This window comes from Piliocolobus tephrosceles, chromosome 15 (assembly GCF_002776525.5).
Source record: "Piliocolobus tephrosceles isolate RC106 chromosome 15, ASM277652v3, whole genome shotgun sequence".
Lineage (NCBI taxonomy): Eukaryota > Metazoa > Chordata > Mammalia > Primates > Cercopithecidae > Piliocolobus > Piliocolobus tephrosceles.
The window spans coordinates 85,432,546-85,460,416 of NC_045448.1; the positions used below are offsets into that span (position 1 = coordinate 85,432,546).

The following is a 27,871-nucleotide window of genomic DNA, read 5'->3' on the forward strand; positions in this document are numbered from 1 at the left end:
GCTATTGAGACTATTAGCAATGGTACCGAAATAGGAATAGCTGGCACAAATAACCATCTTTCTCTCCTCACCCCCTCAAAAATCTTGTAGTGTTGAGAGGTGAAGCCAGCTGGACTTCCTGGGTCGAGCGGGGACTTGGAGAACTTTTCTGTCTTACAAGAGGATTATAAAATGCACCAATCAGCACTCTGTAGCTAGGATTGTAAAACGCACCAATCAGCACTCTGTAGTTAGCTAGAGGTTTGTAAAACGCACCAATCAGTGCTCTGTAAAAACGCACCAATCAGCTCTCTGTGACTAGAGGTTTGTAAAATGGACCAATCAGCACTCTGTAAAATGGACCAATCAGCAGGACATGGGCGGGGACAAATAAGGGAATAAAAGCTGGCCACTGGAGTCAGCAGCAGCAACTCGCTCAGGTTGCCTTCCATGCTCTGGAAGCTTTGCTCTTTTGCTCTTCACAATAAATCTTGCTGGTGCTCACTCTGTGGGTCTGTGCCACCTTTAAGAGCTGTAACTCACCGCGAAGGTCTGCGGCTTCGTTCTTGAAGTCAGCGAGACCAAGAACCCACTGGAAGGGACCAACTCTGGACACAGTGTCACATATTTTATTCTTTTTTTTTTTTTAATGTCCCTTTTCAAAGGAATTAAATGCAGTCTCCCAGACAACTGTCTCATCAATGGGTTATGACCATTCACAAAGGCAAGGTCTAAAGGACATCCCTGAACTTCTCTTGATTTTCATTTTTTAGGTTTATGGGCACCTTAGAAAGCAGAGCAGTGATCAGAAAGGCAACTCAGCACACAGCATTCCTTCCATGCTCACCTTAAGACCACAGCCTTCAAAACAGACCCAAGAATATAAGAAAAATTCAAATATGTACAAGAGCACCAGTGATACATCGATCAGGCCCCACTGGAACTCAGATGGCCTATGGAGCTCCCTGTAACCTCTCTCGTAAGTGAAATTATCAAGTACTGCCACTGGCAGCAGGGCTGACAGCTCTAAGAGACATTGGTAATAAAGAAAAATCATGACCTTTAACCCAATTCTGTAAACTGCACAGCCGACACTCATCCACTATGATAATTACCCTTATTATTAGTTGCCATGGTTTATAGATAGAGAAAAATATGGTCAATCATCTTTCATGACTGAAAAACAGTATAGTTTAGAGAAAGTTTGGTGTAAACCCCAAACACAAGCCTGATGTGGTTAACTTTGAAATGTTACTTTGGCTATTTCCTCAAGAACTAACCAAGTAGCAGTACAATTTTCCTATGATAGGCCATGTGAGTTGCCTTTCTGATCACTGCCCTGCTTTCTAAGGTGCCTACAAACCTAAAACATTTTAAGAAAGTTTGTGATATCTAAGAGACCAAGGTAATTATTGAGCAGGTATGTGAATGGCCTTATAAGCACATGAAAAGGTGCTCTTCATCATTAGTCATCTGGGACGCTCAAACCACAAGAGATACCATTTTACTCCCAGTAGAATGGCTACATTTAAAAAGGTTAATGGCCGGGTGTGGTAGCTCACGCCTGTAATCCCAGCACTTTGGGAGACCGAGGCCAGGGGATCACCTGAGGTCGGGAGTTTGAGGCCAGCCTAACCAACATGGAGAAACCCCGTCTCTATTAAAAATACAAAATTAACTGGGTATGGTGGCGCATGCCTGTAATCCCAGCTACTCGCGAGGCTAAGGCAAGAGAATCACTTGAACCTGGGAGGCGGAGGTTGGAGTGAGCCAAGATCAAGCCATTGCACTCCAGCCTGGGCGACAGAGCGAAACTCTGTCTCTAAAAAATGAAAATGTTTTAACAATACCAAATGTTTGTGAAGATATGGAACAATTGGAACTCTCCTACATTAACAGTGAAAATATAATATGATACAGCCACTTTGCAGAACTATTTGGCAGTTTCTTATAATACTTGACTTATGTTCATATGAACACAACTTAGCAATTCCATTCCTACACATTTTGCCCAAGAGAAATGAAAATGTTTCCACAAAAAGACCTGTACACAAATATTGACCTAAGCTTTGTTCGTAAGGCTCAAACATGAAAACAACCCAAATTTTCATTAATGGGAAAATGAATAAACAAACTGTGGTATAATTATACAATAGAATACTCCTTAGCAATAACTAAGTTATAATAGTTAATGAAATTAACTACTGATACATGCAAACACATGGAAGAATCCACAGAGTGCTGAGCAAGAAAAAATCTTCAAACTCCCACCACCAAAAAAATCTTCATTGATTCTGTAGATTTGTAATGGCTTCTCAAATAAACTCATTATATTCAAGATACAGAATTGATAGACTACAAAACTCCCTGGTAAATTCTACTCAAGTCAAATTAATTAAATTTGATTTGCAAAGTCAAAAATTATTTGTGAGTTTTGAGGGTTTAAGGCAAATGTTTTAATCTACAAGAATGTAACAAACTCACCAATCCTTCCTTTTTTGTGAATATGGCCAGGCATGATGCCAATTTTACATTCTCCAGGCTGAAAGTAAATCACAGTTTTCAGAAAAGTTTAAAAAAAAAAAGTCACTCACAGGTCACACACACAAATAACACTCGCATTCACTCAAAGCTGTTTAGCCCTGTGAGAGGCTTAATCTGGGTTTCTTTTTATTTTTTGCACTCACATTGATGACTCCAGGGCAGTTGGGCCCAATTAGCCTTGTCTTTCCCTGGCGCAGCAGTTTGTGCTTGACTCGTACCATGTCCTGCTGGGGAATTCCTTCAGTGATACACACAACCAAGGGAATTTCCGCCTCAACAGCTTCATTAATGGCAGCGGCAGCAAAGGGCGGAGGAACATAAATGACAGAAGCCGTTGCTCCTGTCTGTTCTTTGGCCTGAAACATTAACAATGAAGCACTTTATTATTGGTTAAATCATAAACATTGTAAAATAAATCCAATACCATCATTTTAATAATGTCTTGGGGTAAGAAGAGGACACTACCCAGAGACATAGCATTCTTCCCGTTCTCAAATTCACTACAGTGTCAGAGTAGAGCAGAATCAAGCATAGCTCTTTCTCAGCCCATTTGAATGCCACTGTGAATTGAAAGCTTCTATGATATCTCACTCTCTATGGCATGTCAGTAAACCTGAAAGCAACTTGACAGTAAACAGAGTCAAAGGATGCTGATACATCATCCACAAATGATGCCGGGGGTTAAAAAATAATTTTTAAAAACTCTGTTCAAGATGATAATAGAGGGGGAGACAAAAAAATATCAAAACTAGTATGGAACCAAAAAAAGTCATATCATGGGGATGTAGGTACTTTATTGAAAAGTACCTACAGTACATAGTTTTCTACTTCTAAAGGCTACAAATACTGCCAGAAGCTAGACTGTGACAACAGCAAATATTGTGCTGGGAAGTCATAAGGCTGAAAGGTACCAACCCTACTCATTCAAAAAGCTCTTTGAAAGAGCAGAATAGGTAAAAAACAATATCTGTCAAAAAACTTATAGAATATTCCAAATGTCACAACTACTTGTGTCACTATAAAATAAAAATGGATTGTTGAACAAAAAAAAATTTTCTAAAAAAAAAAAAAAAAAAAAAAAAAAAAGCAAAAAGAGGCTCATGACAAAAGAAAAATCTACCTAGAGGAATTGTGAAAAAATATCTCTTCTCTATATTTTGAGGTTATAAAATCAGCCATAATAGAATTTATGGCAGGAAGGACTTTAAATTTGTGCTTTAAAACATGTAATGCTTTAAAATATAATACCTTAAAAATATGCATAAGAAGAGGGGAAGAATACATTTAAGGCTGATCAACACATCATCCCAAAGAACTAAGTTTATTTCCTAGATTTTTAAAATTAAATATCCAAGAATTTACACTACAATTTCTCAGTTTTGTATCTATTCGTATAAGAGTCAAAAGAGAATGCAAGACTACACACTGAGCTTAAATTAGCTCCCTACAGAGGCAAAATCTGAGATGTCAGAAATACTGTATAATTTATTTACCTTTTGTATCATCTGAATTTTTACAAAAAGTACCTATCAGTTTTGTAACAAATAATTTAAGTTTAACTTAAAAATCATTTTAAAAGGTAATTATTAAGAAATCAGCAGTTTGAGGAGAATCTAGGACACTGTGATTTGTAAATCTGACTCTACAATTTAGTTAATTCACATGGGACCACTCTTTACTGCAAGCCATCCTAATCAGCTGTGAGACCATGGGCGAGATCTCTAACCTCTTTGCACTAGTAACATCCTTATCATTAAAATGAGGATGATAACAGCACCTACCGCCGAGGGTTGTGGTGAGGCCTGAATGGGGCAATTTGAATGAACTACCTAGCACAGTGCCTGCTGCATAGTCCCCACTCAGGAAGAATTAAGGGGTGGTTGCTGACATTTGTACTACTAACACACTGGAAGAAGAAAGGTAAGGAAACGTAAAAAGCGAAACAGGAGCCTGGCCACAGTACTTCCTCCCTTAATAGCTGATGCATATCTAAAAACAAAAATGACACACAGGTTTTGAGGGTAATTCAAATTTCTCTACGTTACTGAATTTTCAAACAGCAAGTGACTCTCCCAAAAGAAACATAATTAAGATCTCTACCCAAAGAATGCTTGCTCTTCCCTTGATTTTCTTGTCTTGCCAAACTCAGATACCACTAATTACCTCCTTCACAGTATTAAAGACAGGTAAGCCCAGATGCGTCTGGCCTCCTTTCCCCGGAGTGGTTCCTCCAACGAGTTTGGTGCCATATTCCAATGCCTGCTGGCTGTGAAAGGTGCCCTGAGGGGAAAAAGCACAAGATCCATGAGAAACTGCAGACTGGAAAGCCCAAGAGAAGCAAAAGCAATCTTAGCAACTTAGGAAAAGAAAAACAAATAGGTTAGCTATTCCCAGACAATAACATATATGAAGCATTCCCATCAATGTACTAAACATAGCTTTGAACCTTGAAGCAAAACAAGCCTCTGAAAAACCAAAATAGCTAGAAACAAGGGCCTCTTTGATTCCGTTTTCAAACTTGGCTGATGACCAGAAACTTCCTGTTTCTCAACTCCTCATGGGCTCACAATCCTCAGTTTAAAATCCATGGTAGATCATTACCCTCCTACAACAACCGTGGCTTTCTCTCACTTCAACTTAAGTATCTGGCAAAACCAGAACCTGGGTTATATCCAATTTTCCCCCTACTCTAAGCCTATACATGTGCAGCCAAAAAGTGGCTAGGGGGAAAAAAAAGACATGTCAACTGGTCTCATTTTTAATTAATGATCACTCACCTTAAGTAAGCCTTTAATACTGCCCACCCAACAACCTGTATTTCTCTATCCATTCACTTTTCCTCATCAATCTCAGCATTACTGACATTTTGGACAGGATGATTCTTTCTTATGAGAGGTCATCCAGTGCCTAGTGGGACAATGAGCAGCAACCATGGGCTCCACTCATTAGACGCCAGTAGCACACCCTCCTAACTGTCATAACTCCATCCAGTTAATGACAACCAAAAACAGCTCCAAGGACTGAGAGATTCATTTTCACTAGGCTTCTGGGGTTCGACTTCCTCTCTTCTCTTTCTCTCTCCTTAGACTTCTCTTTTTCATCCAAATTCATACCCTTGGTGATGTCATCCCGTATCATGGCAATACGTATCATCCATATGGTGACCCCTCCCACATACACAAAGACACACACACCCCATATATCTAAGCCTTGAACTCCATACTCACATTGTCAACTGCCTACCTGACACCTCCACTTTGAGAACTAGCAGGCATCTCAAACTCAACATATCCAAAACTGAGTTCCCGATCACTCCCCTCCATCTACCCTATCTCAGTTAAAGACAACTTCATGCCTCTCAGATAATCAGACCAAAAATACTGAAGTTGTCCTTGATTATTCTCTTTCTCATATGTACCATATTAGATCCATCAGTAGATCTTATTGCTCTATCTTCAAAGTATAATCAACAACTCCTTCCCCTTCTACTGCTATTACCTTGGTCTAAGTCACTTCAACTCTTGATGGGTTATTGCCCTTGCTCCCCTTCAATCTAATCTCCATAGCAGCCTGAGTGATCTGGTCAAAACATAAGGAAGATCACAGTACTCCTCTAATCAAACACTCTGATTGTTTTAGATTTCAGTCAAGTAAAAGCCAAACTCCATATACTGGCCTACAAGTCAATATACAAGCTGTCTCCCCACATCAGAATCCCGTACCTGCCTCCTCATTACACTCCAGCCACGCTGGCCTTGCAGCTTCCACACACAGCAGGCACATGCCTGCCTCATGGCCTCATTGTGTCCTCTGCATGGAATATCCTTCCCTAAGATATCCACTTGGTTCACTCCTATGTCTCGTTTACATCTTAACTCAGAGATCAAGCTTTCGCTGACCACCTGATATAAAATCGCCCTCTCCTCCATCCTAACCACCAGGACTACACACACTCCTCCTTTCCCCGGCTTATTTCTTCCACAGCAATTATACGTTGTAATATACCACATAATATACTCATTCATTTTGTTGATATATTCCCCCCCAACCACTAAAATGTAAATTCCATGAAGACAGTGACTTATGTCTACTTTGTTCATTGCAATATGACACCTAAATCAACATACAGTAGGCACTCAATAAATAGCTGTTGAAAAATGAATGAATCAATGTGGTCATTTCAAGCACCTTCAAAATGCGGTCCCAACTATTTACGTTCTACTAAAGGAATACAAATCAGGGCCTTAGGAAGGACTTCAGAAATTTTCTGATATAAATTATTTTTCAAAATAGGAAACTTGACCCCAAGCATGTTAATTAACTTGTCTAAAGTCAGGGGCAGGGTTTTGAAAGAACCACAGGCCAGTGCTCTCTGTCTCTTAAAGCAGTGCTATTCAAAGAGTTTGCAGACTCTTGCTGCTCTGCAATGAGATAAGAGGAAAAAGAAAAAGAAAAACAATAAAAAAAGGAAGGAAGGGGGAGAGGGAGGGGTAAAATCTAATTTTTAAAAAAGTAAAAATGTTTGCAAATATAGCAGTATGACATTGCTACCTACAGCTTTTACTGTATTTTATTAAAATATTGGTCTACATTAGACCAAAAATTAAAAACAAACACCTACATTGTGCTTTTGCTACAGACACTGAGAAGCACTGCCCTAGACTATACTGCCAGGTAAATTCAAAAGTAACAAATTTTAATCCTAAAGTAGTGCTAAACAGGAATAACACATCTATTCAAAATAAGCTTATTTTCCTTAGTTTTACCATTATCACCAGCTAGTACACAGTTAGGAACAGTAATAATTTTAGTAGCTTATAAACCCAGTAAAAGAAACAAGATGGCACCCACTGGAACACTGCATTGCTGAAACATACTCTAAAAATACAAAGATTTTTCATTCATATGTGGAACAATGTGTGCACTAAGAAAAACTAATGAGGCAATATGCAGATTTAGTGTGGAAGTAAGTTCTAAACTTCAGACATCACCATTATCTCTATAATGAATCTGAATCAACAAACCTGAGGCAATTAACGCTCTCACTTAACTTTAAAAACAAAAACAAAAAAAAGGAGAGTGAATGAGAAACAATGTTAACTGCAGGTAACTGAAAAACACTAAAACTACCCTTGGATTTAAATATTTAGGCAAACCTTTACCTTATTTAGAACACAGAGACAGTTCTGAATAGTGCTTACACCATGGGCAATGGCTTTTACAAAAAAGCTCACAGCTTAAAATGTCATAGAATCATATAATATTTGGCAAACAGAAAAACAAAATTATATATAATAAATTTATGTGGAGATTTTGGGTTAATCAAATATCTGATTATATGCTAATACTATTAATATATAACAAAAAACAGGCTGAATATAACATCAATTGGGAAGGGGATGATAGAATGCACTTCAAATCTTGGATGAAGATCTACTTTCCTTATAATGTATATAAGGGAAGTGGCATACATAACATTATTTGGCTATCAGAATAAACATTTTTTTTTTTTTTTTTTTTGAGACAGGGTCTCACTCTGTCACCCAAGTTGGTTCAATCATGACTCACTGCAGCCTCAACCTCCTGGACTTAAGTGATCCTTCCACCTCAGCCTCCTGAGTGGCTGGGACCACAGGCATGCGCCACGACAGCCAGCTAATTTTTCTATTTTTTGTAGAGATGGGGTCTCACCATGTTGCCCAGGCTGGTCTCAAACTCCTGGGTTCTAGCAATCCTGCTACTCTGGCTCCCCAAAGTGCTAAGATTACAGGTGTGGGCCACCACACCCTGCCATTTTTATGAGGAACAAAATTTCAAGGTTTTATGGAAGTTTCACTTTTTGTTATTGGTGGATTTTTTTTTATGTGTGTTTTTTTTTTTTTATGGTAATAGAGGAATGAAAGAAGAAAAAGAAGAAAGGTCTACTGCAACACATTTGTGTGCCCCGTCATTTCAGAAAAAAAAATAGAAAAGCAAAGGACCATTTCACATGAAACAACCTGCTAGCTGCAGTCTATAGGATTTGGCCCACTACCTGGTTTTATAAATTGAGTTTTATTAGAACGCACCCAAGTCCATTCATTGACAATATTTTCTATGGCTGCTTTTGCTGTTAAAATGCTTTTGAGTAGTTGTAACAGAGACGGTATGACCCACTAAACCTAAAATATTTACAATCTGACCTTTTGCAGAATATGTTTACTGACCTCTGCTCTAGATTACCAAAATACTGAAGAATTGACAAGACAATTCTTTTAATTACAGAAAAATCATTAACCTTAAATTATTTTTAAAAAATTGACTGTTTTTATCTTGCCATATCTCCTTTAATAATAAAAAAGGGATACTTTGGGTTAAGACACGTGGTTATACTCTAATTGATTTGATAGTATTCCCTCATTTTAAAAACTTCTGTGCATCTACTATGGTGGAAGTATAAATTCGTTCCAATGTTTTAAAGTTCAGTTTAGCAGTAGCTATTAAAATTATAAATACACAGACCATATGACACCCAATTTTACTTTTAGGTATCTATTTTATAGAAATATGGATTGTATATATATTATATGCTGGATAATATTATATAAATATATATAGTCTGTATAATAAACACTACAAAACACATATAAATATGTTTGTATGCACAAGAAAAATATCGGAAAGGATATATGCCAACTTGTTAACAGAAGGAATTCCTGGGGAGTAGAAAGGCAGGAAAAAGGAAAGAAGATTCTTATGTGGCATTTTATTATAGAATCGCATCACAGATATATTTATTTACACTTATACAAAAATCTATGAAGTGAACAGGAAAGAGGATGAGAGAATGAATATCAATAAATGAGAACAAATCAAAACACTTCAGGCAATTTTGCCTGCTAGTCCCAGGCCATGGTCCCAGAAAAAGTATAAGATGGGAAAAGTCAGTGGGCTGGTTCTTCTGCTCGTCTCAGTATCCATGAGACTCTCTGGGTTTGAGCATTTCTCCACACTGAATATGGATTCTGTGTTTAACAATATGGTTTTTTGTCTGTTTGTACAAAACCTAAACACAAGAATCTAGTTTACCTAGTGCTTAGTCAAAGAAATGGTGATCTGTTTCAACACTGGAGGAAAATCATTAGTGTCATATTTGCTGAAAGAAACTGTATAGGCCTCCAGCACAATATACTCCTAGGAAGCATACAATATACTCCTTTGCAAGGTAAGTTTAAACACAATTTTTATGTTATAGGCCGACAACAGCAACTAACCTTCTCCTGAGACACAACCCCATTGCTGTACAGTATATTTCTCTGCAACAATCATGTGTTATTTTTGTGATATTAAAAATTAAAAAATTGTTAATTTGTTATATCTCTAGTCTACATTTCAAAATAAAAATCTAGATATACATACCTGTTTGCCGGTGAAACCCTGGCAAATAATCTTTGTATTTTTGTCAACATACAGATGTTTCCGAGAAGCTGTATAGGAACAATGCCGAATTCCATTCTGTGCCACTAAGAGGTAAAAAACCAAAAAAAAAAAAAAAAAAAAAAGGCACGTTATAATTTTTCTAAACTTTTGAACAATAATTCAACTTGATCACACACACACACAAAAAAAATCCTCTAATGCACGAGCTATCCTGTGATCACGGCAAACCTAAATGTCACCTTTTAAATAAGACACAGTGATCACAGTAATAAGTTAGAAAAACAAACAAAAAAGACATCGTTCCATTCTCCAGGATCCCCTCTTTATCAAGAACCATGATCTTGTAGTTTTTTTCTGAACTGAGGAAGAAAAAAAACAAACTAATGTTTATCATTTTTATTTCCTAGAAAAAAACTGGGGCTCAAAGATAAATGGTTAAAATTAAATCCAGGGACTGAAAACAAAGTGTCACCCCTTTTAATAATGTTTACTAAACAGCCACGTTTCCCCATTTGACCCAAATTTTTGAAGTCTAATACCTTTAAATAGGTAAGCTAGGGAGGCAGGAGCAAGATGGCGAAATAGGAACAGTTCCAGTCTCCAGCTCCCAGCGCGAGCGACACAGAAGACAGGTGATTTATGCATTTTCAACTGAGGTACTGGGTTCATCTCACTAAGGAGTGCTGGACAATCGGTGCTGGTCAGCTGCTGCAGCCCGACGAGCGAGAGCTGAAGCACGGCAAGGCATCGCCTCACCTGGGAAGCGCAAGGGGGAAGGGAATCCCTTTTCCTAGCCAGGGGAAATGAGACACACAACACCTGGAAAATCGGGTAACTCCCACCCCAATACTGCGCTGTACCATGGGTCTTAGCAAACGGGCACACCAGGAGATTATATCCCACACCTGGCCGGGAGGGTCCCACACCCGCCCAGGGAGCCTCCCTCATTGCTAGCACAGCAGTCTGCGATCTAACTGCAAGTCAGCAGCGAGGCTGGGGGAGGGGCACCCACCATTGCTGAGGCTTAATAGGTAAACAAAGCCTCTGGGAAGCTCGAACTGGGTGGGGCTCACAGCAGCTCAAGGAGCCCTGCCTGTCTCTGTAGACTCCACGTCTGGAGACAGGGCACAGCTAATCAACAACAACAACAACAACAAAGCAGCAGAAACCTCTGCAGAAGCAAACGACTCTGTCTGACAGCTTTGAAGAGAGCAGTGGATCTCCCAACACGGAGGCTGAGATCTGAGAATGGACAGACTGCCTGCTCAAGTGGGTCCCTGACCCCTGAGTAGCCTAACTGGGAGACATCCCCCACTAGGGGCAGACCGACACCCCACACCTCACACGGTGGAGTACACCCCTGAGAGGAAGCTTCCAAAGCAAGAATCAGACAGGCACACTTGCTGTTCAGCAATATTCTATCTTTGGCAGCCTCTGCTGCTGATACCCAGGCAAACAGGGTCTGGAGTGGACCTCAAGCAATCTCCAACAGACCTACAGCTGAGGGTCCTGACTGTTAGAAGGAAAACTAACAAACAGAAAGGACACTTACACCAAAACCCCATCAGTATGTCACCATGATCAAAGACCAGAGGCAGATAAAACCACAAAAAGCAGGGCAGAAAAGCTGGAAATTCAAAAAATAAGAGCGCATCTCCCCCTGCAAAGGAATGCAGCTCATTGCCAGCAACGGTTCAAAGCTGGACAGCGAATGATTTTGAAGAGATGAGAGAAGAAGGCTTCAGTCCATCAAACTTCTCAGAGCTAAAGGAGGAATTACGTACCCAGCACAAAGAAACTAAAAATCTTGAAAAAAGAGTGGAAGAATTGATAACTAGAATAATAAATGCAGAGAAGGCCATAAACAAACTGACAGAGATGAAAACCATGACACAAGAAATACGTGACAAATGCACAAGCTTCAGTAACCGACTCAATCAACTAGAAGAAACAGTATCAGCCATTGAGGATCAAATGAATGAAACGAAGCAAGAAGAGAAATCTAAAGAACAAAGAAGAAAAAGAAATGAACAAAGCCTGCAAGAAGTATGGGATTATGTAAAAAGACCAAATCTACGTCTGATTGGGGTGCCTGAAAGTGAGGGGGAAAATGGAACCAAGTTGGAAAACACTCTTCAGGATATCATCCAGGAGAACTTCCCCAACCTAGTAGGGCAGGCCAATATTCAAATACAGGAAATACAGAGAACGCCACAAAGATACTCCTCAAGAAGAGCAACTCCAAGACACATAATTGCCAGATTCGCCAAAGTTGAAATGAAGGAAAAAATCTTAAGGGCAGCCAGAGAGAAAGTTCGGGTTACCCACAAAGGGAAGCCCATCAGACTAACAGCAGACCTCTCGGCAGAAACTCTACAAGCCAGAAGAGAGTGGGGGCCAATATTCAACATTCTTAAAGAAAAGAATTTTCAACCCAGAATTTCATATCCAGCCAAACTAAGTTTCATCAGTGAAGGAGAAATAAAATCCTTTACAGATAAGCAAATGCTTAGAGATTTTCTCACCACCAGGCCTGCCTTACAAGAGACCCTGAAGGAAGGCCTAAACATGGAAAGGAACAACTGGTACCAGTCACTGCAAAAACAGGCCAAAATGTAAAGACCATCAGAGGCTAGGAAGAAACTGCATCAACTAATGCGGAAAATAACCAGTTAATATCATAATGGCAGGATCAAGTTCACACATAATAATATTAACCTTAAATGTAAATGGACTAAATGCTCCAATTAAAAGACACAGACTGGCAAATGGATAAAGAGTCAGAACCCATCAGTTTGCTGTATTCAGGAGACCCATCTCACATGCAGAGACATACATAGGCTCAAAATAAAGGGATGGAGGAAGATCTACCAAGCAAATGGAGAACAATAAAAAGCAGGGGTTGCAATCCTAGTCTCTGATAAAACAGACTTTAAACCATCAAAGATCAAAAGAGACAAAGAAGACCATTACATAATGGTAAAGGGATCAATTCAACAGGAAGAGCTAACTATCCTAAATATATATGCACCCAATACAGGAGCACCCAGATTCATAAAGGAAGTCCTTAGAGACTTACAAAGAGACTTAGACTCCCATACAATAATAATGGGAGACTTCAACACCCCACTGTCAACATTACACAGATCAATGAGACAGAAAGTTAACAAGGATATCCAGGAATTGAACTCATCTCTGCAGCAAGCAGACCTAACAGACATCTACAGAACCCTCCACCCCAAATCAACAGAATATACATTCTTCTCAGCAGCACATCACACTTATTCAAAAATTGACCACATAATTGGAAGTAAAGCACTCCTCAGCAAATGTACAAGAACAGAAATTATAGCAAACTGTCTCTCAGACCACAGTGCAATCAAACTAGAACTCAGGACTAAGAAACTCAATCAAAACCGCTCAACTACATCGAAACTGAATAACCTGCTCCTGAATGACTGGGTACATAACGAAATGAAGACAGAAATAAAGATGTTCTTTGAAACCAATGAGAACAAAGATACAACATACCAGAATCTCTGGGACACATTTAAAGCAGTGTGTAGAGGGAAATTTATAGCACTAAATGCCCACAAGAGAAAGCTGGAAAGATCTAAAATGAACACTCTAACATCACAATTAAACGAACTAGAGAAGCAAGAGCAAACACATTCAAAAGCTAGCAGAAGGCAAGAAATAAATAACTAAGAGCAGAGCAGAACTGAAGGAGATAGAGATACAAAAAAACTTCCAAAAAATCAATGAATCCAGGAGCTGGTTTTTTGAAAAGATCAACAAAATTGATAGACCACTAGCAAGACTAATAAAGAAGAAAAGAGAGAAGAATCAAATAGACGCAATAAAAAATGATAAAGGGGATATCACCACCGACCCCACAGAAATACAAACTACCATCAGAGAACACTATAAACACCTCTACGCAAATCAACTAGAAAATCTAGAACAAATGGATAATTTCCTGGACACTTACACTCTCCCAAGACTAAACCAGGAAGAAGCTGAATCCCTGAATAGACCAATAGCAGCCTCTGAAATTGAGGCAATAATTAATAGCCAAAAAAAGTCCAGGACCAGATGGATTCACAGCTGAATTCTACCAGAGGTACAAGGAGGAGCTGGTACCATTCCTTCTGAAACTATTCCAATCAATGGAAAAAGAGGGAATCCTCCCTAACTCATTTTATGAGGCCAACATCATCCTGATACCAAAGCCCGGCAGAGACACAACAAAAAAAGAGAATTTTAGACCAGTATCCCTGATGAACATCGATGCAAAAATCCTCAATAAAATACTGGCAAACCAGATCCAGCAGCACATCAAAAAGCTTATCCACCATGATCAAGTGGGCTTCATCCCTGGGATGCAAGGCTGGTTCAACATACGCAAATCAATAAACGTAATCCAGCATATAAACAGAACCAAAGACAAGAACCACATGATTATCTCAATAGATGCAGAAAAGGCCTTTGACAAAATTCAACAGCCCTTCATGCTAAAAACGGTCAACAAATTCGGAATCGATGGAACATATCTCAAAATAATAAGAGCTATTTATGACAAACCCACAGCCAATATCATACTGAATGGGCAAAAACTGGAAAAATTCCCTTTGAAAACGGGCACAAGACAGGGATGCCCTCTCTCACCACTCCTATTCAACATAGTATTGGAAGTTCTGGCTAGGGCAATCAGGCAAGAGAAAGAAATCAAGGGTATTCAGTTAGGAAAAGAAGAAGTCAAATTGTCCCTGTTTGCAGATGACATGATTGTATATTTAGAAAACCCCATTGTCTCAGCCCAAAATCTCCTTAAGCTGATAAGCACCTTCAGCAAAGTCTCAGGATACAAAATTAATGTGCAAAAATCACAAGCATTCTTATACACCAGTAGCAGACAAACAGTAAGCCAAATCATGAATGAACTTCCATTCACAATCGCTTCAAAGAAAATAAAATACCTAGGAATCCAACTTACAAGGCATGCAAAGGACCTCTTCAAGGAGAACTATAAACCACTGCTCAGTGAAATAAAAGAGGACACAAACAAATGGAAGAGCATACTATGCTCATGGATAGGAAGAATCAATATCGTGAAAATGGCCATACTGCCCAAGGTTATTTATAGATTCAATGCCATCCCCATCAAGCTACCAATGAGTTTCTTCACAGAATTGGAAAAAACGGCTTTAAAGTTCATATGGAACCAAAAAAGAGCCCACATTGCCAAGACAATCCTACGTCAAAAGAACAAAGCTGGAGGCATCACGCTACCTGACTTCAAACTATACTACAAGGCTACAGTAACCAAAACAGCATGGTACTGGTACCAAAACAGAGATATAGACCAATGGAACAGAACAGAGTCCTCAGAAATACTACCACACATCTACAGCCATCTGATCTTTGACAAACCTGAGAAAAACAAGAAATGGGGGAAGGATTCCCTATTTAATAAATGGTGCTGGGAAAATTGGCTAGCCATAAGTAGAAAGCTGAAAATGGATCCTTTCCTTACTCCTTATATGAAAATTAATTCAAGATGGATTAGAGACTTAAATGTTAGACCTAGTACCATAAAAACCCTAGAAGAAAACCTAGGTAATACCATTCAGGACATAGGCATGGGCAAGGACTTCATGTCTAAAACACCAAAAGCAACGGCAACAAAAGCCAAAATTGACAAATGGGATCTAATTAAACTAAAGAGCTTCTGCACAGCAAAAGAAACTACCATCAGAGTGAACAGGCAACCTACAGAATGGGAGAAAATTTTTGCAATCTACTCATCTGACAAAGGGCTAATATCCAGAACCTATAAAGAACTCAAACAAATTTACAAGAAAAAAACAAACAACCCCATCAAAAAGTGGGCAAAGGATATGAACAGACATTTCTCAAAAGAAGACATTCATACAGCCAACAGATACATGAAAAAATGCTCATCAACGCTGGCTATAAGAGAAATGCAAATCAAAACCACAATGAGATACCATCTCACACCAGTTAGAATGGCAATCATTAAAAAGTCAGGAAACAACAGGTGCTGGAGAGGACGTGGAGAAATAGGGACACTTTTACACTGTTGGTGGGATTGTAAACTAGTTTAACCATTATGGAAAACAGTATGGCGATTCCTCAAGGATCTAGAACTAGATGTACTATATGACCCAGCCATCCCATTACTGGGTATATAACCAAAGGATTATAAATCATGCTGCTATGAAGACATATGCACACGTATGTTTATCGCAGCACTATTCACAATATCAAACACTTGGAATCAACCCAAATGTCCATCAGTGACAGACTGGATTAAGAAAATGTGGCACATATACACCATGGAATACTGTGCAGCCATAAAAAAGGATGAGTTTGTGTCCTTTGTAGGGACATGGATGCAGCTGGAAACCATCATTCTCAGCAAACTATCGCAAGAACAGAAAACCAAACACTGCATGTTCTCACTCATAGGTGGGAACTGACCAATGAGATCACTTGGACTCGGGAAGGGGAACATTACACACCAGGGCCTATCATGGGGAAGGGGAAGGCGGGAGGGGGGAGGGATTGCATTGCGAGTTATACCTGATGTAAATGACGAGTTGATGGGTGCTGACGAGTTGATGGATGCAGCACATCAACATGGCACAAGTATACATATATAACAAACCTGCACGTTATGCACATGTACCCTAGAACTTAAAGTACAATAAAAAAAAATTAATTAATTTAAAAAATATAGGTAAGCTAAGAGGCAAACTTTGTCAGGAATACAAGTAAAAATTGCTCAGCAACTTATTCTCTAGTAGGAACAACATATTAAATGTTAAGTCATAGGATAAAACTTATCTAAAATACAATCAAAAATCGCTTAATCTCTTCTGATATGAACTCATGTATAAAAGAAACAGGGAAAATAAAATAAATAAGCAAGTAGACAAGAGAGGAAAAAGCTTGTTTTAAAAAACAAACCTAAGTTATTGAAGCAACCTACCTAAAAGGGAAATTAATTGAGAAATCTAAGTAGTTACTACAACCAGCTCCCCACATTTCAAAAAACAGGAGGAGGAACATAGATGACTTAAAACTGTGGGCTACCTTCTAAACGCCCATTAATACTACCAACCTGACTTCTCCGTGGCCCATCCCTGGCCCTTTCAAAGTAGCCAGGCCTTCTACCTATCATTGTGGTAGTCCATGAAGCCAGCCCAAGAAAAGAACATAAGGAGTAATCTCTATTGAACAACAGAAAAAGAACACCTATCACATATATGCCCAGAGTCCACTCCATGCTTTCTGCCTTAAATCACTGCCTCATGCCCACCTAAGTCCTGACCTCACATTCCATAACTGAAAGAGCAACAACATCTGCTTCTGGCAGAAGTATCTGGAATCCATTACACCTCCAGGGAAGAGACAGGCCCAGATTTAGCCCTTACCACCTGAATAACATTTGGTACACACAAAGAACTGCTATGTAACAGACAGCTTTCTCAGACGAGACTGTGATCAACAAGGGGCTATGGGCTTTGCAGGTCAAGTTCTGGCACAGCAGTCACAGCTAAGCATCTGACTCTAGGCCAGTGGACACAGCAGGGATTTATGGCCTTGAGACCCTGTCCCTACTGAACTGTGCAGCACAGCCCACCCTCGCCAGTGCTGCACTCCAGACCCATCCTTGCCCTTGGCTCCCATTTCTCCCAGCTGAACACCTACAACCATGATATTTGTGTAGAAGCTACACCCTTTCCTACCCTGCTACAATTCCTGACTAGTGGAAGAACCGGCATTACCAGTCTCTCCCATTGAATCTTCGACAAAGGCTCATACCATTTCATATATCATATCATATCATTATCATATCATATGTTTTCAGACCAGAAGGTAGAAGATTTGATTATAAGATCAGATGTTGTGATCAGGATATCTGGAGTCCCTACTTGTTCATATAAAATACTTTTTCTGGGTAAAGTTTGGTTCTGCACAAGTACTCTTATATTCACTAACTTAACATAGATCAGACAATTCACTTCTCCTTCCAAAGGCGCAGAAGTCATCCTGAGAAAAGACAGATCTGTCTGTGTCCCTAAAGCACAGCTCCAGTAACAGACCAACGAAGATCTCTACTTTCTCACAGTAACTCCAGATCTCCTGGATCAATTCTACGGAGCACAAGATTTTACAACATCAGATCTTTGGTGCTCATAAAAAGTGTATCAGAAGTGTGATAAACAGCAGCTCACCTCCCAATCCCCGACCTTTTAGTATTACTCAGTCTGTGCAATGCCCCTGAGAGCCTATAGCATCTAATGAAGTAAATTTTGGGAAACTTCTAATGCATAGGTGTAGATGTGTGTGCACTCACGCATGTGTGATCTCCCCATCTACACACCAGGCCTAGGTTCATACAGACCCACTTCTAGATAAGCTGGAACTAATAAACTATTATCATCTTACAGGCAAATCCAAGAAATGTATTCAACGGCAAGGAAGTGAAATTCCTGATCACATTCCATCCTGACAAGAAACCTGTATGATGCCAGGCAAGGTTATCATCTGTACTGAAATGTGAGTTCGTTCATTGATTCAATCAACATTTGGGGAGCACCTATACCAAGCCATAATGTCAGGTGTCAAGGATAAAGTGACGAATGACAGTGTCTCAGCCCTCAAATAACTCACAATCTATATGAACTGATATAAAAGTCGGCCATAACTGCTTAGTGTGTAAAGTACTATAACAACAACAACAACAAAAAAAAAAGCCTTGGGAATTTGGGGTAAACTCCCCACACGTATTCAAGGCAGAGACGTCTATGTATGTGTGAGAGGTGGGGAGGGTAGAGTTAAGGAATGAATCCCTCATTGAGATTACCTCCAAATTGAAACCTGTTATCAGCAGTTCACTACTAAAACCCCCAATAACTTGATCTCCAAGCTCCTAAAGAAAGGAAAGAGGTTCACCTGGTTCCTGGTCCACTGTTATAACCTCTCCACAACTAAAAACTTTCTTCACCTCTGTCCCAGCCCTGGCCCATGCTACCTAACTTGAGCCCCTATCGTCTAAACTGACAGCTGCACCTGCACAGTAGGAATTAACTTGTCACAGGAGATCCAGACAAGGAATCATGGACCATCATATGCTTCCTTTTCTAGAATACTGCTCTAATATGTTAGGCCAGCCAAGTGAGAAATGTTGACAATCAGAGCAGCCTCTAAAACCCAGCGGAAAACCATGAGTAGCCCAGTAAGCCATGATGGTATACCAGAATCACCACAAATGCCTTTTGAATCCCAGAAACTCAACCTACACCAGAAGATGAATCCACCCTACCCCAGGCCCTTTATATCAAGCATGCTCCCCAACCTGTCATGGCTGTAAGGAGGACCTGAAGGTGAGCCATATGATGTAATACTCCTCACCTTAATTTCTGCCTCCTCAACAGCTTGAGGTAACACACCAGAGAGAACCAATTCTCAGTCTCCTGCCACTCCATGCTACCATGACACACCTAACAACTGGTGGATATATTTGAGGCAATACTATTATCAAATCAATGACAAGTCTTACTATTGTTGACATCATAGAATGAAGGAAATTCTTTGTTGCTGTATTTGCAATCAAATGAAAATAACGCAAAATATGCTTTTGCAAGTAAAACTCACCAAATGTTAAATCACTGTCATTCTCCTCATTCTTCCCCACCTTAACTAATTTAAGACCCAGAATTCCAGGCTTGAGATTCCCCACAAAAGCAGACTCCCCACACCCCCACCTTCCCTCCTAGAATCCTTCCACCACTCTCCTTAATTTGGGCTGGTAAAGAGTGCAAACCACTAGCTGCTATAAATATTAAAATCAAACTGACTCTACACTTTCTCTCCCTAATGAATTTCTTCTCCACCCAAATTATCAAGCAAATACCTTAAGTAATTAAAAATAGCCTACTCTGCTTCTGCTGGAGAATGCAAACTAGTTCACAGTGCAAATCTTCCACTGTCTACTGCTTAACCCAACTTAATCATATTTTGGTTTTAAATACAATCCTGACCTCTGTGACAAAGCCATCAAATTACTAGAGTAAGTGACTTCCTAAAGTGAAATTTAGAACACAAGGCATACATTGGTAGCCAAACCATCTTGCAAATATCTCTTACCTTTCAATTAAAGATTTAATGTCCTTAACTTCCTGAGAATTTCACTTACGTTAATCCATATAAATTAACATTTAAATAAAACATTACACAGTCAAGAATTCCCATATCTTCACATGATATATATGATTTATGAATATAATGGGGGACTTCAAAAGGGATCTGAGATTAAGAATAGAAGCTATAAACACTTTCATGTGGTATACAATAAACACCATCACACAGTACACTACTGAGTGCACACATATCCTTACTCTCTTTATCACATTATTTCTAAGTGAAATTATCTAAGCTTAAATTTATTTCAAGATTATTTCAAGTACCATCTAAATACTTTTCGCACTGCTAACTGTAAACTCCATGAGTGTCAGGACCATGTCTTATTCATCTCGTCTCCTATGGTATATGGTCAGTGCCTTATACACAATACGTGCATGGGAAGCATTTCACTTAATTACAGGACAAGAAACAGGGTCTCCAAAAGAAACATTTACACCAAGCTAAACATCATAAGGTTCATTTCTTTTTCAGTGAGTTGGAAAAAGTCAATCTTGAACTCCCACATATCAGGAAAGAGGGAAAAGAACCCTCTATCTTTTTTTGTACATATAAAGATAATAGGTTTCTCTAAAATTCATATAGAGACTGCATGGAAGTTCAGCCCTAAAATACTGCTGGCAGTCCCCAAAGCTACATTAATCTAGTACAAATGCCATGCTAACATTTTTTTAAATAAATGAAACCCAAAAGCAGTAATACAAATTGAATACTTCCCTACATGAAAAAAGAAAACATTCAGACTGAGTAAAACACACCATAGGCAGAGTTAAAGGCAATGACAGACCAGGGGAATGTTTTCATAACATTTAACAGACAAGGAATTAACCTGGGCAACAGGAAGAGCCAGCAAAAAGTGGAGCTCAAAGCCTAAGAGAAAAACTGATAAAAAGGCCATGAACAAGAAACACAATGGATGACAAACTACAAATCAATAATGATGAGATGCCTAGCTTTACTAATAAGAAGGAAATAAGTATTATTATTATTATTTGAGATGGAGTTTTACTCTGTAGCCCAGGCTGGAGCGCAGTGGTGCGATCTCAATTCACTGCAACCTCCACCTCTCAGGTTCAAGGGATTCTCCTGTCCCAGTCTCCTGAGTATCTGGGACTACAGGCCCACACCACCACACCCAGCTAATTTTTTTGTACTTTTAGTAGAGATGGGGTTTCACCATGTTGGCCAGGCTGGTCTCAAACTCCTGACCTCAAGTGGTCCGCCTGCCTCAGCCTCCCAAAGTGCTGGGATTACAGGTATGCGCCACCATACCCAGCAGAAAATAAGTATTTTAAATTAAATATTAGAGCAGGAAAGGTGAGGTTGGCCACCAGGAATAGTTTCTGATGGTGAATGGTACAGTTGTCACATCCTAGGCCACCTCCTTATCTTCAGATTCTTAGAAATTGTCCAGCTTAACCTTGGGACTGCATCCCAGGAGCAGCTGAGAACATCATCACAGGAATCAGACAGGCCTGGTCTTGAGTTTATGCTCTGCCTTTCAGCAGCCATGTAACCCAGAGCATATGTTTTGATCTCCCTTAGCCTTAGTCTTCCCATCTAAAAGTGGGATAACAGCTGCCCCTAGGAGGCTGTGATGTTAATATGAAATTACTCCTTAAATTGGCATCAGGTAGCACAGTGTCTGGTACACTTTCAAAACTGGGTTTACAACCCTACGTGAACACAAAGGCAAGTCTTTCCCTAAAAAGACAGAAAAAATAGTTCATATTTTAAAATCAAATAAGTCTAGCCAAAAAAGTTTTCTACATGTCCTTGTGCACATCTTACATGTTTATTTATAAAAATACTAATCCATGTCTACATATAATGTGCAGTATGCACAAATATACTTCTAAGTTTTTAACATATAATACACTTGTAAAGGCGCAGCCCTCACTGTAAAACAGGGACAATAGTAGTATATACTTCATAGGCTGATGTGAGAATTAAATGAGTTAGTAATCTATAAAGCATTTAAAACAGTGCCTAGGATACAGCAAGTGTTATATCCCTAAGAGCTATTTTATTATCATTATTATTACCGATGCAGAATGAGTAGACCAAACTGCTTTGAGATGTTCACTGTGACAGGCTATCTGTCAGGTGCTAGGGATTCACAGGTGAACAAGACAGGCACAGAGTCCTACCCATGTGAAGTTTCCTGCCCTGTAAAGGAGCTAAACATTACACAAAGAAAAACAAAACTACCAACAGTACAAACTGTAATAAAGACAATGAAGGAAAGAGGCTGATTAATCTGAGAGAGATGTGTTTTCAACGGGGGTGATAGATTTGTACCTGTCAGCCACACACTAGTCTTCTTCACCATAATAGTAACCACATGATTTATAAGATGGCTGATGGGATGAATGATGCAATGTATGGTCAAAGAGCACCTGCCCAGGGTAGGACTCAAACCATGGGCCTTGAATGACCAGTACCATGCTCCTAACCAATAACCCGAGGCTTTATTCATGAAATACTCAATACTCCTTCAACTCACCTCTCAAACTGTGTCCCTGATAAACATTTATTCATGAATGTACTCATGAATTTAACAAATGCACACTTATTAACCATATGCATTATGCATATGTAAGACACAGGCGTGGCGGGCGCCTGTAGTCCCAGCTACTCGGGAGGCTGAAGCAGGAGAATGGTGTAAACCTGGGAAGCAGAGCTTGTAGTGAGCTGAGATCCGGCCACTGCACTCCAGCCTGGGTGACAGAGCGAGACTCCGTCTCAAAAAAAAAAGACACAGGCTATTGCAGTCTACACCTACAGGACCTTATAATACAGCAGACTAGCTAGCAGCCACTTACCCCCAAACTCCAAACAACCCACTAGTCAAATGTTAAATTATATATTCACTTAATATTGACTTACAAGTGAAATTTAATAAGCTGTAAGTACCATATTTCATCAAATATAACACACCATTGATTTTTAAGACGTACTATTAATTACTGGTAAAAAAGAAAAAATGAGGCGGGCAGATCACCTGAGGTCAGGAGTTTGAGACCTACCTGACCAACATGGAGAAATCCCATCTCTACTAAAAATACAAAATTAACAGGGCATGGTGGCACATGCCTGTAATCCCAGCTACTCGGGAGGGAGGCTGAGGCAGGAGAATCGCTTGAACCCAGCAGGCAGAGGTTGCCGTGAGCTGAGACTGTGCCACTGCACTCCAGCCTGAGCAACAACAGCAAAACTCTGTCTCAAAAAAATTACATATATATCAATAATAAGAGACATCCTAACGTAAGAAATGTTATAATGTAAAAAAATGTGGGTCTATCGCGCCTGTAATCCCAGCACTTTGGGAGGCTGAGGTGGGCGGATCATGAGGTCCGGAAATTGAGATCATCCTGACTAACACAGTGAAACCCCGTCTCTACTAAAAATACAAAAAAATTAGCCAGGCGTGGTGGCGGGTGCCTGTAGTCCCAGCTACTCGGGAGGCTGAGGCAGGAGAATGGCGTGAACCCAGGAGGCGGAGCTTGCAGTGCGCCGACAGGGCGCCTCTGCACTCCAGCCTGGGGGACAGAGCGAGACTCCATCTCAAAAAAAAAAAAAAAAAAATGTGGGTCTATGGCATGCCAGTCCCTTGATGAAATGAAATTTCACTTGCACTTATGAGAAACTGCACTTAAGAGAAATTATTTTTAACATTCTCAATTACATTTCTATGGAAAAACAAATTTGATGTCAGAAAATCAAATCACTTTCTCATGGCTACATTGGTATATTTGAATCAAAGCTATTTTGTATTTCTGAAATAAAGATTTGGTTGTTAGATGCAATGGCAACAGATACTAGTATCCAAAACATCACTGTTGAGTATCTCCTTTTCCAAACTACACTTTAAATGCATCTCTGATTCTAAAAACAGGCCTACACACTTGGTAAACACAGGGAAAAGGAAGGCAACACCTTTGAGCAGAATAGTCACCTTCACAATACATCACTGAGGCTGCCAAAAAAAAATCAGAGCTTCGAAGAAAGCAGCTTAAATTATCACATGGTACATGCTGGTGGAAAGGATAATGCAGAGTCAGAAGACCTGGGTGCTAGTACTCCTTCTGATACTCACTGGGAACTTTCCGGATTTCCTCATCTGCCGTACAAAGGTTTGGGACCAGTTGGGTTTTAAGCTTTACTTTCTGGCATTAAAATACCAAAATTCTGAGGTTCAAAAATACTGGCTCTTATTCCCTATTTATTCTAAAAGATTCAAGTTACAGAAACTACTGACCAGTTTTAAAAAGACCTTGCATTACTTTATGCTTCTCTTAAAACGTCACTATTTCAACTTCAAGGGTGCTTATGAAATCCTTAAACTTTCTCATGGAAGAAATCTTTCTCATTTTTCATTGTATTTTCTCTCTCCACTTCAACTGGATCCTTTTCCTTTTTCCTTTTTTTTTTTGAGAGTCTCACGCTGTCGCCCAGGCTGGAGTGCAGTGGCGCGATCTCAGCTCACTGCAAGCTCCACCTCCTGGGTTCAAGCAATTCTCCTGCCTCAGCCTCCTGAGTAGCTGGGATTACAGGTGCCTGCCACCACGCCTGGCTAATTTTTGTATTTTTAGTAGAGATGGGGTTTCGCCAACTTGGTCAAGCTGGTCTTGAACTCCTGACCTTGTGATCCACCCGCCTCAGCCTCCCAAAGTGCTGGGATTACAGGCATGAGCCACCGCGCCAAGCCCCTTTTCCTTTTTTCATAAGCTGTAAAACAGGGCTCTGGAAGGCAACTACCAGTGTTCACTTGAGTTTTTTGTTGTTGTTGCTGTTAACTCTAATCAATATTGCAACACTATGACCTTCAGCAAGTAACATACCATAAGTTTAAACTTAACAGAGGGAACAAAATTCCCTAACATCTGCAGCTCTATTAGCTTCACAGTCTAAATAATTTCTGGCCCCTTTAAAAAAAAAAAGTTTGCAAGGTGATGTTGGAGCTGCTATTTTTCTAGTGGGAGTGAAAATGGGCTCAGAAATGTGGCGTGGGAAATAGGAGTTAGAGTTTTGTGAATTTAGAGGTGTTTATACATTAAACATTGTTGTCCATAACCCCTCTTGATACAGACTATATCTTGGTTTAGATCTCAGACCCTTAATAACAAGTTAATCACATGACTTGGATAATTCAAGCCCACTCCAATAACAAAACTTAACCAGATGGTCACTCTAAAGCCAAGTGATCCTGGGAATCTAAGAACAAACTTCCACTCTGTGGGAAGAGGATTGAGAATTCTGCTAAGGGTGGAGTAAGGAGCTAGATCTTTTAGACACTCTTCCTTTATTCTCTAGATTTTTCTAGACAGCAGACCTACCTGAGGCTAGGATCTTGCAGAACCTCAGACTAGCAAGACCACAGAAGTGAAAGACACAGGCAGGCAACTTCTTCCTGGGGTTTCCCACCACAGTGGTTGTGCTGCACACCTGATCTTCTACATTCTAACCCACTATCTATTCAAATTAAGCTGGTTTAAAACCATATTCAATATACTTCATTCTTGGTGCTCAAACTCTATTGACCTGAGTGATTACTGGGTATAACGAATTCTTTTTGTCCTTCTGCCTACAACACCCTCAAGAATCTCCAGAAAGCTTTACCAAACAAACCAACTATTTCATACTTGCTAACATTATCTAGCCAGACCTTTGTCCTCAAGTGATCAGCAACTAAGTGTTAGCTATTGAGTGCACACTCATCAATGCACATTTTTAGAATGTAATCTTCTCAAGAAAGGAATTAAGTCTCATAAAATACTCAGTATAAGCAGAATTAAGAACCGGAAAAAGAAAACTAACTTTATTACATGCGAGATGCTTTATATAAATTGCTCCACTTATTCTGCAGTGAACCCAGATCATCCTGTACATCATCATTGCTAAAACGCACATTTTTTTTTTCACTTTTTAAAAAACCAGGATACATGTGACAACCACTGGTGTGTCACAATTTTAATAAGCAATCGTTTTTCATTGTTAGTGGTAAACAAAATAATGGTCCACCTTACAAGTGATGGTGCTTCAGGCTCACTGAAATGTGTTAATATTTTCATGTGATTGGAAACACTGAAAAACAGATTAAGAAAAATGTCCAGGGTTATTATACACACTGAAAAGGGACTAGCCAGATTTCAAACCCTGATGTGGATGATTCCAAAGTTTCTTTCTACTATAACCTACCTGACAAGCACAGGTATTCAAATTCAAATTGAAAAAATATTCAAATTCTTGCTTTGAATATAGCAAGAATTTTCCATAGTCAGCGTGTCTCAAAGACTAGCAACCTTGGGTGCTAAGTTTTCGGGAACTGATGTGTCCACAAACCGCCTGTTGGAGGCACTGCACATAAGCTAGTTTAGGTCCCAGGCAACCATAAGCTTCTAGGAGTCTATGCGCCTATGCCGACCCACTCGGCATAGTGTAAAGAAACTATCTTTCCCCTGACGTACAATCCTGCGGAGGGGGAATTCGAAATGTAGGACCTTTCCGTACTAGGGGCAGCCTCATCCCCCAACTTCCTACTGAGACACTCTTTCCCCACCTCTCAACCCAGACACTTACCTTCCCCACCAAGTTCAGCCTGGACCTCTTCACCCCCAACTCCAAATAAGGGCAGTCTAGACGCCACCCCCACCCTGTCACTTGTCACCGCTGGGCCGAGAGCAAGCTTCCAAATTTGCAGGGCTCCCAGACCCGAATCCTGGCTCAGCCACCCAGTATCTCCATCTACCAGCAGCCTAAGTCATGCCCCCCGCCCCACGTATCCAGGAAAGCTCCTTCCTCCGTAGGGGTCGCCGACTTGAAGCCGAAATCCCAAACTGCTCCCAGGCCCCCGCCGAGGTCCCGCCCTGAGGGCCCAACCGCGGCCTGGGCCAGGACGCTGGGTCCGGCGAGGCCAAGAACCCGCGGGCGCAAAGAAGACAGTCCTGGCCGGACTCACACTCACGTAAGAAGCTGCGCGACAGCAGACGGGTGGCTGTGAGACCGCTGCTGCCGAAGACCATGGTAGCGATGTCAGGGGCAGCCGCAAGGGTCGCGGTCATCAGCCAATGACACTCTCAGGCCCCCGGGGACCTCACAAGGACAGAAGCCTAGGCGGAGGGTGGCCACAGCAGTCGCCTGAACAAATTTCTCTCTACAGAGGATTCTTGGCAGGTGAAGACAAAGAGGCATCCTGTTGGAGAGGCAGATAATAACTCGGCTCCTTCCTAGAAATGTGGGTTTGATTAACATTAATTATAACAGCAGCTGGGGGTAAACCCCACGTGAGACTGACCGGCGCGTGGCATTGTGGGCAATGTAGTCTAGAGGCCGCGACTGGTTCGTAGGTTTTGAGTGAGGCTGCGGGAAGGGAACGAGGGGAGAGCGGCGGTGAGACAGGGGAGACGAGGGACTTGAAGACTAGGAGGGAAGAAACAGCTAGGTGAGATGCGAAGGGCAGTGCCAGAACTTTGTATCCGAGGCCCATCTCCTCCCCGCTTCGTTTTCCTCGTTTGCTGTTAGAATAATATTTCTCACCGCGTACCTGTGCCTGGACCCGGAAGGGTTGCCTCTGGGGACGGGAATTCGAACTGGCGCTGGTGGCATGTGGAGGGAAAGACGTGATGAGAAAGACCAAAAGTTATCTTACAGTTAATTTCTTGGAATGTGGAGTTTCTAGTTAAATAATCATGCA

The 27,871-nt window shown here is 40.4% G+C and overlaps 2 protein-coding genes across 3 annotated transcripts in view; one reads left to right on the top strand and one right to left on the bottom strand.

Moving 5' to 3' along the window:
• Positions 1-27,401, bottom strand: part of SUCLG1 (succinate-CoA ligase GDP/ADP-forming subunit alpha) — a 42,576-nt gene extending 15,175 nt beyond the window's left edge. The window contains exons 1-5 of one of the 2 annotated variants that reach the window (XM_023224915.2): positions 27,143-27,401; positions 9,922-10,025; positions 4,687-4,803; positions 2,667-2,879; positions 2,464-2,521 (exon numbers count right to left, since the gene is read on the bottom strand). In XM_023224915.2, the coding sequence (XP_023080683.1) occupies positions 2,464-2,521; positions 2,667-2,879; positions 4,687-4,803; positions 9,922-10,025; positions 27,143-27,239 (589 nt within the window). In that variant the 5' untranslated portion in view covers positions 27,240-27,401. Of the gene's footprint in view, positions 1-2,463; positions 2,522-2,666; positions 2,880-4,686; positions 4,804-9,921; positions 10,026-27,136 lie in introns of both variants that reach the window. The other variant, XM_023224914.3, reaches the window with a different exon arrangement.
• Positions 27,402-27,481: 80 nt separating this feature from the next.
• LOC113225192 (dynein heavy chain 6, axonemal-like) overlaps positions 27,482-27,871 on the top strand; it is a 125,553-nt gene continuing 125,163 nt past the window's right edge. The window contains exon 1 of the mRNA XM_026456430.2: positions 27,482-27,619. The gene's annotated coding sequence lies outside the window, so the exon portion shown is untranslated. The remainder of the gene's footprint in view (positions 27,620-27,871) is intronic.